The following is a 12,299-nucleotide window of genomic DNA, read 5'->3' as shown; positions in this document are numbered from 1 at the left end:
TTTTCCAGATTAAAAAAATATGTAATTTTTTTGATGCAACACAAAAATAACTAGATAATTAAATTGTTATAACATATAAATATTATAGTTACCAAGGTATAAAAATTAATTTCAATAAGAATAAATAATAATTGTATAAATATACACTGAAATGTTATGTTTAAAACCCATTAAATATTTATAAAATAATCATTATAGATTATATCTTTTTGCAAATGCATGCTTATTTTAGGTATGCATATAAATAATTCATAGATATACGCCTTAATTAAAATAAAATCAATAACAATTTCAATGACCACAGAGACAAATTGTAAAGATGGACATATCATTGGCACAATATGAAAATAGTTATGTGCGAAATATGTAAACGTCAAATAATAATAATATAAAGTATATAGTCGTATGTTTTATGTAATTCTATTGGTACGTTTATATAAATACTTCCAGAATTGTTTAGATCTTCTTCATTCGCTGTCGATCAAAAACACAGGGTTAGAATTGATCACCTACAGCGAAGTGATGATAAATAATAGTTTATTTCATAAATAATTTCAACTGGACCACACACGAGTAAAAAAAAAACTATTAAAAAAGTAGTTTAAATAAATTGACTATAACGTTTCTTAAAACATACATCATGTTGAATGTGAATTTTAGGCGAAGGAAAACATCTGTATAAACATATCAGTTTATTAATCTTATATGAATGGTCATTTGTGGTGCAAGTTGTGAAATGAGGAAAATATATATTTAGTCAGTAATTTATGACCTACAATATATAATCGCTTATTCTTTTCCGCCATCTGAGTGTTGATTGTATGTTTGTATTAACACGGGTCATAATATGCATTCAAGCGTATTTCTGTTTATAGTTATTCTCGTATTACATGTTATTAGCGATACCTGAATACCAAAATATAATTTGAATCATGGTAGTTCTTATTTTATTTTTATTTATATTATTTAATGGAAATTAGAACAAACGATAACTTATCAGCCCATCTATATATTGATAAGAATTATAGTTAATTATACAATAAAATATCCTAATTTTTAATTTAGTTAAATTTTATGAGCCAAAACAACATCAAATTTACCAGTATTTTTTCATATAGATAGTACTTTACCATTGCATCACTTGAAAATTGCAACCCTCAAAATAAACGCCAATGTTATATTTTAAGTATTATTTTATATTTTTTGAACCTACCAATACAATTCGCAATATTATTGAAGTTTATTACATTTTGGTTTTTATAATAATTGAATTAATGTAGAATCAGTGAATGTATAAATTGCTATTAAATTAAAAATTAATTAACTCGTACCTTATTCTTGAGAAAACATGTTGTTAAAATATGGTTCACTTGAAAATTAATACCATTGACAAATTACCGTTATGAGAAAAAAACACATATATGTAAACAGATATATTGTAGTACCTTGTTAAAACTACGCACTAGAACAGCGGTTCCCAAACTTTTATAATCACGGAATCCTAATGTCTTTAATTTCAATTCAACTCTAATCTCAACTAATTCTCTAAAAAATGTTTTTAATGATACTGTTAATATTGTTCTATGTTTGTTTTATGATTACTCTTTATTAAAATGAGTTCAATTTCACACAATTTCACAATTTTACAATTTTTTTTTTTTAAATCCTAAAATAATATTTTTTCCAAATATAATATAAAATAATTTTCTCAATAATCACATACATCTGGCGGAACCCTTAGCATTGTCCCACGGAACCCTAAGGTTCCGCAGAACATACTTTGGGAAACGCTGCATTAGAAGGAAGTACGTATAACGGTATGTAGCCATAGACATTCGGTTTATGATATTCATTCCGATGTTATTAACATTGTTGCTAAAGTAACCGCAAAAATCATGATTCAATATTTTCTTGAATATAATGATATTTATATAACATTGATATATTTTATTTATTAATCTGATGTTTTACTAAAACAAATTATCATAACTTAGTTGCACAATGATATTTAATTTATCTAAACTATCTTATTAAATTAACTTAATCATTTAATATTATACCAATTGCTATGAATTAATGTAAATACGTTATAATTTAATGATTTTAGTCCTAATTAGGCAAATGATATTCAATTTTAAAATAATTTGTTCGATATAGTAAATAATAATATACAAGTATACCAAATTAATGTTAAATTAAAAAAAAAAAGTTGATATTATTAATTTTCAACTATGATAAAGTGAAGTTTTATTCATGTGATTTTTATGATACAAAAATGATAAAAAAAATACCTAACAAGTTATTATGTACTAAATTTCAGTTTTGGTTATTAGTAATTAAAATTGAAATTTAGTACATATTTTATTAGCATTTATAGAAAAGTTCGTTTTTTAACATTTTTAAAATATTTTGTAAAAATCTAAAAATCCGTTAACTTAAAGGATCAAATGTAATAATATAGCACCATTTTCAATAAAAACATGAAGTTTTTTGATTATATTTTTAAAGTATGACTTTTTCACGTTAAGATTAAAAACAATTGAGTTTAAGTCACTAACCTCCTCCATGGTGAACCCATAGAGACGATATTAATCATCATTCATTGTTTCATTGGTATCCATTATAGAACTAACTAAACAGATTTTTTTTCGTTGTAGGATGTAACAACAAGTATAGTATAATGAAATCAACAATACATTTTATAATTTTATTGTAATCAGTTCACAAATTAAATCCAAATTCAAATTGAGATAGGTATTTTGATTATATAGTATAGATTATTTGGAACAAAATGTATTTTATATCTACATAAACTATAAAAGAGACTATTGTTCTAATAGTAGTCTGTTTTATTTCTTATTTGTTAATTGTAATCAGTGTTAGTAATAAAATCTATTGAAAAGCTTTACAAAAATAGTAAAAGACTGAACACTTATTATTAACTATATGAGAAATAACAGTATGGTAAGTTATCGATAGATTCATTTCCAAGAAATAAATTATATGTATGTAGAAATTAAAAATAATAAATTAAGGTGTTGCTATTATAAGATATATACTGAACAGAAAACATGAAACAGTATACTGACCTTCAACTATTAAATTCAGAAAAAACGTTATAGTTTTTAAATTATTAATCTTGATGTAAATTAATGATATTAATCGACCATCATAAGCAGTGTTGGGTCTTATCTAGATAAATTATCTAGATAGATTTTTTGTCATCCTTTATCTTATTTAGATAAATAACGCTAAGTTATCTAATTACTTATCTAAGATAAAATTTTTAGTTATCTAGATAATTGTCTGTATTTTTGTCAAGATTAGAGTTATTTTTATTCTTGTACGGAGACGAATCCAACAAATCAGAGATCATCAAAATCGGTCCAGCCGTTCTTAAATTATAAATTCTGTAAATAACCTGACTTTCTTTTATACATATAGATTTTGTATTCATAATCATAATTCGTGAATTGTTAATAAGTAATTATTATTTCTTGCTATGAAATTTTTTTGTATTTTCATGTCGGGAAAATATTTTTGGTATTTTTAAACTTACTTTTTTATTCTTATTTTTCCATGGAAGTTCTAAATATAGTAGGTATTTGATTTTAGTATACACATGTAACTCACACGCTGAATAGTCATTACTTCACTTTTGGATCCCGTAAAGTCGTAACTACTTATAGAATAACGAAAAATATCAAAATAATATTATATGGAAAACAATACTGTTAACTTAAAATAATTTTTAATGTATTCTGTATTCATCCTGATACGTACAGAGCAATTTTCATTTTTTTTTTTTTTTTTTTTGTGTAAAATTTTAGTGATTAACTATCATTAAATATTGTACATTATATATAAATACTGCTTAATGGTACATTAAATTACTACAATAAACATTAAACACCTAGGTAACTATTGATAATAATGATTATAATTGAGTCTTCATAGATATTATTAGAATATGAATATTGACCAAAAAATAATATTTTTTGAAAATATCTTTTTTTTTATCTAGATAAAAATGAAATTATCTTTTTGAGTTGACTATATTTAGAAATCATTTTTTCTTTAAAATAGGTATAACTTCAATTAAAGATATCATAAAAATTGTTGATCATCGAATGTATACAGTAAGTAAAAAACTTATTTATAAAGTATATTATTACCTATTAAACATAGATTTATCCCAATTCTGTAAAATCACAAGTTATTTAATATTATATATTATACATTTTAATTATAGATACAAGCCACTATCCGTTGAAATAGCAACTGAAGTTTGCAGAAACTGTTTATGTTTTTGATTTCTTATGATTTATTGTCCATAGGCATGACAAATTTAATTTCACGTGACACCTTCACAACCTGTGGTGTTAAAGGTTTATGAGTTGACTGTGGAAATTCTTCCCCTGCGGACGGTAGACTTGGACAACTCAATCTATAGCAATAAAAAAAAACCGTAATTATATATTGTTTACCGTTCCAGAAAAAAAATTCTTTGAGGAGTGAATTTTTCAATGATTAGTTACAGTGATTTCAATTATATACCGAGTTCATGTTTACGATTAACTCATTAAAACTAAAAACTTCATAATATAAGATCTATATGCAATTAAACGGTAATTATTTAATAACCACACTACCTGCATAACAATCAAACGATTACACTGGATTAATTAATCGAATCTGATGAGTCGACTCGGATCGAAATATAACGTATCGGTATGCGTTCGTTAATCGATCGTGTCTGGGTATTCGTGGTCACGGTTCAAGTGTAATATAAACGTGCATTGAACAACTGGAAAATTTAAATTATATGTCTTTGTAACCAACGAGATATCACGCGGTTTCCGTCACGTTGTTTATGATTAGAAAAAATTCATGTAGTGAAATAAATTAGCTTTTGCATTCATAGTACCTATATAGTCTCTGCGGCGATGATCGCGTGTATGATGATAAATCACGATTATTTTACTTATTTATGTAAATATTTAATATTACAGTGACATTGAGAATACCTTGTTACCGTTAGTCAGTGGTAATATAACTCGCGTGAGGAATGTGTGTAGAACACACTGAAAATCGTATACATTTGGTGTGTATTAATGCGATTTTCAATTTTTTGATTTTAGGGATTACTGGGCTGGTTAGGTTAGGGGGTTAGGCTTTTAAGTTAGGTTAGGTTAGGCCCTAACCCTAAGCTGGCTAAAGTTTGAAAAATCACCCATTGGCGGAGGCTTTCTCTAAGAGTCATCATATTACCTCTTGTGAGACCACGATTCTCCAGGCACGTTTAAGTACTGGTCGGTGGCACTTTGGACGGGAAAACATGCCACCGTTAGGTTGTTGTTAGGAACCGACAGAGAGCGAATCGAGCCGAACGGTTCGTCCGGGAACAATGTGTTTCCACTGTATAGGTCCTTGCCAGATCTGTGGAATTATTGATAATTAAAATCACACCATACGTAGTACACACTTGACGAAAGACGAGGGGTTGGAGAAATCGGGTTGGCCTGATATGAATTACGCCTACCCGTGCGCAGAGTCAGTGAATATTAGAAACGGTTTCGGAGTCGGACAAGTGGATGTCGGACTCGGGCTTCGAACGCTTCCGTGCACGCCGTGATGAGGACATTGCGGAGGTGAGTCATCGGCGGCCAAAGTTTCCTGCGAATCCGCTTTAAACCGTTTCAAACACTTGCAAATCCAAGGCGTTTCCGCGATGTTTTCCATAGAAACTGAAACGTGATACACGCTGTATAGAACTTTTTGTAGCATACATATAAATTGCATGGACCAAATTAAAAATACACGTTCATGAAGGCGTGTTTTAGATTAACAGAAATAAATCGGTAAAAACTTGTTAGTACGTTTCCATTACGAGCATATATATATATATATATATATATATATATATATAGCTATACGAGCAGCGCCGTGTTTAAGAGGGGAGGGGGGGCACCGGCTACAACTGCCCTGGGTGCCAGTTTTTTGTGGTCGGAAATTTGCTCACTTGTGAATTATTGAACTTTAAAAATTATTTTGAAATTATTATTTTTTTTGTTTTTAATATCAGTATCATAAATTAATGTTAATTTATTTATAGCAATATAGCTATATATATCAATGATCCAGAATATTATTAATATACCTAATATCAGTTACCAAATTTGTTGTAATAAATAAACAACATAAAAAAACATAAATAAACATTGTTGTGTCAATAAACATGAGTTATTTATAATAATACGGCGTATTATGTTATCGCGTGCAGCGTGCGGTGGCGTGCCTACTACACAAAAATAGCATTGATTTTAGAATATCTAAAATGTTCATGAGGATCTATCTCCTATATTTTCCGTGGATAGGCTTAGAGGGACGCTAATTTTTTTTTGTGCCAGGGCACAAAATTACTAAATACGGCACTGTATACGAGTCATTTCCACTGCATCGCGATAAGCGCTCGACTTCCTACGTGCAAAAACGCGTAATATCGCAGTTGTATATTGTGTAATATTGGTAACAATATGTGAATACGTTGATAACTAGAATTATACTTAACGTTGTTTTGAGTGATCATTCCGACCCCAATTACAATTTATATGAGCAATACGCACACTAAACCATAATGTTTTTCAAAATAAAATATTTCCAGAACAATAATGTTATATACTGGTCTAGTTGACCCCCATCACTCAAGTTTAGTTGACGCCCGCCACTTACCAACCTATCTCTCGTATTTTTGATTTTATAAAATGTATAATATACTGATATACTGCAGAGTGCAGATAAAAAAGGTACGAAATCATATACGTTAGGTATTTGTATAAAATATGATAGATAAAAATTAATTATAGATTAAAATAGATATTTTAAGAATTATACTTAGTAAAATCAGTGTAATGAAATGAATTATATAAGATAGGTAAAACAGCGGGTGCCGTATATAATATTATGAAGTACCTACCTCAGTTATTCAGTTGTCGTCATCTGAAAAATAAGAAAATGAATTTCCGACAAATTTATTGTGACGTGCATGATGTTTCATCTGCAATAATTTTTTTGCAAAACCAAAATATTATCCATAAGACTAGGACTTGTGACAGTGGATACGAGATGGTTTTGGATACACAAAGGGGTTGGTGGCGATGTCATTTAAGATCATGTCGAGCAGAAAAAGGTCTCAAGACCAATAATTGGATACAAAGTGCCAAGGTAAAGTTGCCAACTATTGTTCACTTCATTTATGGTTGGGCACATGAACTGACATCAGTGGACTTTTGCAAGCGTGAATTTGGAATGAGCAAATCTACTGCAGTAGATTGGAATAATTTTATGAGGGAAGTTTGTGTATGGAAAATTTCTCAAGGTAATTCCAAAATAGGAGGTGTTGGTTGTATTGTCGAGATCGACGAAAGTTTATTTGTTAGACGCAAAAATAATGCTGGTCGAATACTGCCACAGAAATGGGAATTTGGTGGCACAAGTCGTGAGACCAATGAGTGTTTCGTCGCATGTGTACCCATCGGTCGGAAAATACATTAATGCCAATAATTTGCGAACGTATACGAGTTGGATCGACCATTATATCTGATTCCTGGTGAGCCTATAATAATATACAACAAACCGGCCATTATATACATTCAACAGTAAACCACAAATATAACTTTGTGGATCCTATAAGTGGAGCTCATACGTAGAATGTTGAGAGAATGTGGGGAAGTGCTAAATGGGGCAACAAGAAACGTAGAGGGACTAGGAGAAACTTCCTAGATTCTTATTTGTCAGAATTTATGTGACGGAGTAAATTAAATGGTCGGGATCTATTTAAGGAAATGTTGAAGGACATAGCAGAGTTTTGGCCACCTGCATAATTTTTATTATTCTTTTTTATTTTTATTTATTATTATCATAATGTATAATTTTTAATAAATGTATAACGTACATTTTTATTTAAATTATTGGTTATCGAAAATACAAAATATAAGTGGCGGGCATCAACTACACTTGAGTGGCGGGGGAATTGCCTTCCTGGCAGTGGTCAACTAGACCAATACCTAATGTTATTATGTAATGTGCTGTATATTATTCGAAATTATAAATACGAATTATGATATATCAAATATTTATTTATACAAGTCCAATTACGTGAGATGGTTAAGAACAAAGCATAATGATTGTAATATTATTGAAGAAGCGTACGTGAAGTACTATAAATTATGATGACGTTATTATATTATTATTCTGTGGAACTACTCACAGGAGAATTTCCTCGGGTCGGGCCCGGGGCTGATGGGAAAGAAGTCTCCGTGGACGGGACAATGGAATCCGACGCGGGTCTGCCGGAAACGTGCATTCGTGCTGATTGTTCGGAGTACTGCGGTCGCGATGAACATTACCACCGACACGATCAAGCATATCGGTCCTAATAATCGTCCGTTATCCGAAGTGGTGTACAACTTACGTTTCGAATCGCCTTCATTACTGCCGGTCACCCATCCATAAGATATTACTGTCAAAAAATTAATATAAAAACATTTTATCAACAGTCAATGATTTATTTGCACGATAGAATCACATATATTGTGGGAACTGATTTCAGCTGGACTTTTCGCCTATTTTTGAAATGATGTGTTACATTTTAAGAACATTTTACGAACATGTAGAGTTTGTAAAAAAAACCATTTTACTATACTAACCCCCCTCCATCCATTGATTAGTAATAACCTACATGATTAATCGTAATGGACGTTTAAAAGCTAACGGACAGACATGTATTTATTTCCATTGCCCATGTGCCAAATATTATAATTTCATTAGTATCAGCGAAAAAAAACTTCGTGAATTGTAATTTAAATGGACATTTTTATAGTAAATATTTACTAATCACTTTTAAACTCTAAAGAGTCAAAAAACACGTACTATGGGAGTGTTTGATTGAACATTCTTATTTATCGTCCTCTTCCCGAAACTCTCGAAAAATTTAATATTTTCTCAAATCCACATGACCTTTATTCATTATTATTCAAATATTTATAAGTTATTCATTGGTAGGTGACAATTAGGTTTGCCCTATTGTCATATTCTACGTCACGGCATTTATCAACTCTGAATTTCCATAAAATAAAATTGCTTACACGCACAGAGTAGTTCAATTACAATGGATGACATTTTTAAAATTTTTTTTATTTGTAATGCACACAAATATAAAAACATATTATTTAGTTTTCAAGCTAATGATTTGATCTTGTGCTAAATTTTTCTCGACTTACATATTACGTATATTTTCATATTTTAATAGCTCTCTTCTTTCGACATTCACCGTTTGATATCACTATATCAGTTGAGAAAAAATGTATTAAAATAAATAAAATAGTTACAAGAGAAGTTAAGAATAAATACTCAAATTCTATACTATTTTCTCCGAATAAATTATAAAGAAATAGACGTTTAAAAATGATCATACTGATTATAACCGGTTCTTTTAAATGGTGTACATTATTAGAAAAATAATTACCGTGGATCAGTTCAGTTCGGAATTCAGAAATGTATTTTTGGAGAAAAGAAGCCATTTACATAGGAATTTTACACCGAAGAGAATAATTTAAAAAACACACAGTGATAGATTTTCGTGCATTGTATTGTAAACTTATTTTCATTTATGTGCAGAATGATTGTTTTTATAAACCTATCGCTCATTATTTCCAAACAACCAAATAATATTGATTTTATATTTATATTTTTTTTTTAGTTATTATACTTTTGTGAAACAGAAGGCATGGTAAAATAATATATACCACGAGTTAAATCATTTTTTCCATAACACTTTTTTCCGAACAAAAAAATTATTGTAATTATAGAAATATATATATATTAATAAAAAAAATGGGATAGTTTTAATAATACGAGATAAATAATTCCAACAAATTAATTTGGATACGCGTAAATGTAGTAAATGTGATAGAAAATTGCAATCGCTATTTAAATTACAGTTATCGATAGACTGGTCCTGACAACGGTCTAGTTATTTCCTCAGGATCTAGTGAAAATAGGGACAAAATACATGTTTTGAATATACAATTCTGCATTTATGTTCAATATAATATAAGTAACCTAGGTATAACGTAGATGGATCAGAGTAACGTGTGTGTGTGTGTGTGTGTACAAATCTGAGTTCTCAGACGTGACATGATAAACTGTACTGTATCGTTTTATTTTCAGCCAAGTATCCTGATAATAATTTATAAAATATTGGAAACATAGTATATTTTATAAAACCATCTTGTAATAATTCCTTTTTATCAAGGACGTGATAAAATTTCAAAACAGAAATGTTGAAACATTGTAGGTACATTAATTTCACGACGCCAATGCCTGCATAGACAGTCGTTAACAGTTTTTAAAAAAAACTTAACTAAAATATTATAAAAGAAACGATATTTTCGATGATAGATATCGTATGACACATAATGCGCGCATAGAACGGATGAACCGCGTGAAATTCAATCGTGCGGTGGTTTATTATTTCGATAAACTGAGTACATACAAAAGTACAAATTACAACATACCAACAGGCCATGTACCCATCTCACTCGTATCAAATTGTTTTTTTGTGGTGCTTTACACGGAGTTTGCACAGAGCCCATGTGACTTAAACTGTTATTTTTTAAGATCTTAGTTTTACGAGAACATACTATTGTTATAACAAGTAAAATACAACTGCACGTCAAATGCGTTCTCCTCTGCAACAATTTCATTTATTTCCTTACTGTTACAAGTGCATCACATTGGAGCCCTAGACTGCCGGTGCAAAACATACGCAATGCAGTACGGTACACGCGGTGCGCAGTGAGCGGTGCAGCGCGGCACAGAGGCCGGCAGTGTTGGGTACCTGTGAGCAACACGCCGACGACCAAGAAAAGAGTGCCGAAGACGGGCAACGCGATCTGACAGTTGGAGCCGATGGTTATGCCCCACACTACGACGCCGTCGTCGATTTTCTTCACGGCCGACGATTGTAGCTGATGACGCCTGGTGGCCGGCGGACACGCGGCCACGTCCGCGGTCGCGGGTCGTGGGCCGTCACCGTCATCGCGGCTGTCGGTGGACGTCATCCGACTAGCTGCGATGTCGGCGAATAAGAGCATCGCGGTGTTGACGGAAAACCGTGCGGGCAGCGGCGACGGGGAACACCATACGTCGCGGTCGATACCGTGTACACATCGCGCGTACACACAACATTCGTGAACTGAGGTGAGCACAACACCCACGCCCTAGTGACCACTTCACCGGCTGCTATTGTGCCACGCAAAAATGCACGATGCCCCGTAGTAGCGTGTTTTAATAAAAAATTAAACCTTTTACTGTACGACTAGTGTTCTGAAATGTTTGTTCGGAAACGAGACTAGAATGAGCCCTCCGTGGTCGTACACAAAAATATAACCGTCATGTCGTCTAATGACGTAGTCAATATCCTTTCTCTGCACTCGAGGTGTTCTTGGATGTTTTTTTAAAAAAAAAATGTTATGCATGTGTGTTGTGTATCGATATTTTTATACATTATATACTTAAATATTTCTAACGTAGTATTATACTGCCACCGAGTATGACCTCTACAACAAAAACCGAACATAATAATATGTATACAATATATATATATATATATATACACATACAGGGACGGATCAACAGTTAGAGGGTCGGGTAATTTCAAGACGCCACTTATTAGGGTTAAAACTGGGTTATACATTAATAACTGGTAATTAAAAAAAAACACATTATATAATATATGTTTTTAAGTTTATTCATAATTATTATTGAAAACATTAACATTTATTTTATTTTATGGAGGATTACGTCTAACATGAAGTCCGGCGTAGAGATGTTTTAATGTACTATACAATTAAACCAGTAACAACATTTGGGGAGTAGCAACTAGGGAATTTGCCCAAGTTTAGTATTTACTTCGATCCATAGTCAGCACACTAAAAAATAAGAAATCTTCAAAAGGTCAATTTTGTCAACAAATATTAACTGTGGATCAGCTTACTTCTTGAACGCCATGTCTGGATCAACTTTTGTATACATATATAGGTATACTGCCGTATTACCAATAGAAATAAGATTATTTAGTAAACATACTCTCAGATAATCATCATTCTGATTGATCAAGAGGGGTTATTGTTCCTAAACTTTAACAGGACGTCTTGGTAGTTTAATAGTTGCATAACATCCGTAATAGACAATAGTTTTCATGTTGTACATATTCAATTGTTAAAAATTACATAAAA

At 31.0% G+C, this 12,299-nt stretch overlaps 1 protein-coding gene across 1 annotated transcript; it reads right to left on the bottom strand.

Annotated features, from left to right (window-relative positions):
- Positions 1 to 4,144: 4,144 nt before the first annotated feature.
- Positions 4,145 to 11,242, bottom strand: LOC112688803. Its single transcript, XM_025562172.1, has 5 exons — positions 10,901 to 11,242; positions 8,270 to 8,521; positions 5,543 to 5,747; positions 5,272 to 5,439; positions 4,145 to 4,447 (listed from the first exon to the last, which is right to left on the bottom strand). Exons 1-5 carry the CDS (start codon positions 11,154 to 11,156, stop codon positions 4,318 to 4,320), a joined length of 1,011 nt encoding a protein of 336 aa, XP_025417957.1. The 5' UTR covers positions 11,157 to 11,242; the 3' UTR covers positions 4,145 to 4,317.
- Positions 11,243 to 12,299: the final 1,057 nt, after the last annotated feature.

The sequence above is a fragment of the Sipha flava genome, unplaced genomic scaffold (assembly GCF_003268045.1).
Source record: "Sipha flava isolate LNK unplaced genomic scaffold, YSA_version1 40_pilon_pilon, whole genome shotgun sequence".
NCBI lineage: Eukaryota > Metazoa > Arthropoda > Insecta > Hemiptera > Aphididae > Sipha > Sipha flava.
Note: the sequence above shows the minus strand (reverse complement) of the source record. Positions and strands in the feature narration are given on the sequence as shown.

Coding starts and splice junctions, on each gene's coding strand:
- LOC112688803 (XM_025562172.1), bottom strand. CDS start 11,156: ATGCTCTTATTCGCCGACATCGCAGCTAGTCGGATGACGTCCACCGAC. Junction 5,440..5,542: donor TTCACTGACTCTGCGCACGG/GTAGGCGTAATT, acceptor ATAATTCCACAG/ATCTGGCAAGGACCTATACA. Junction 4,448..5,271: donor GAATCGTGGTCTCACAAGAG/GTAATATGATGA, acceptor TTATTGCTATAG/ATTGAGTTGTCCAAGTCTAC.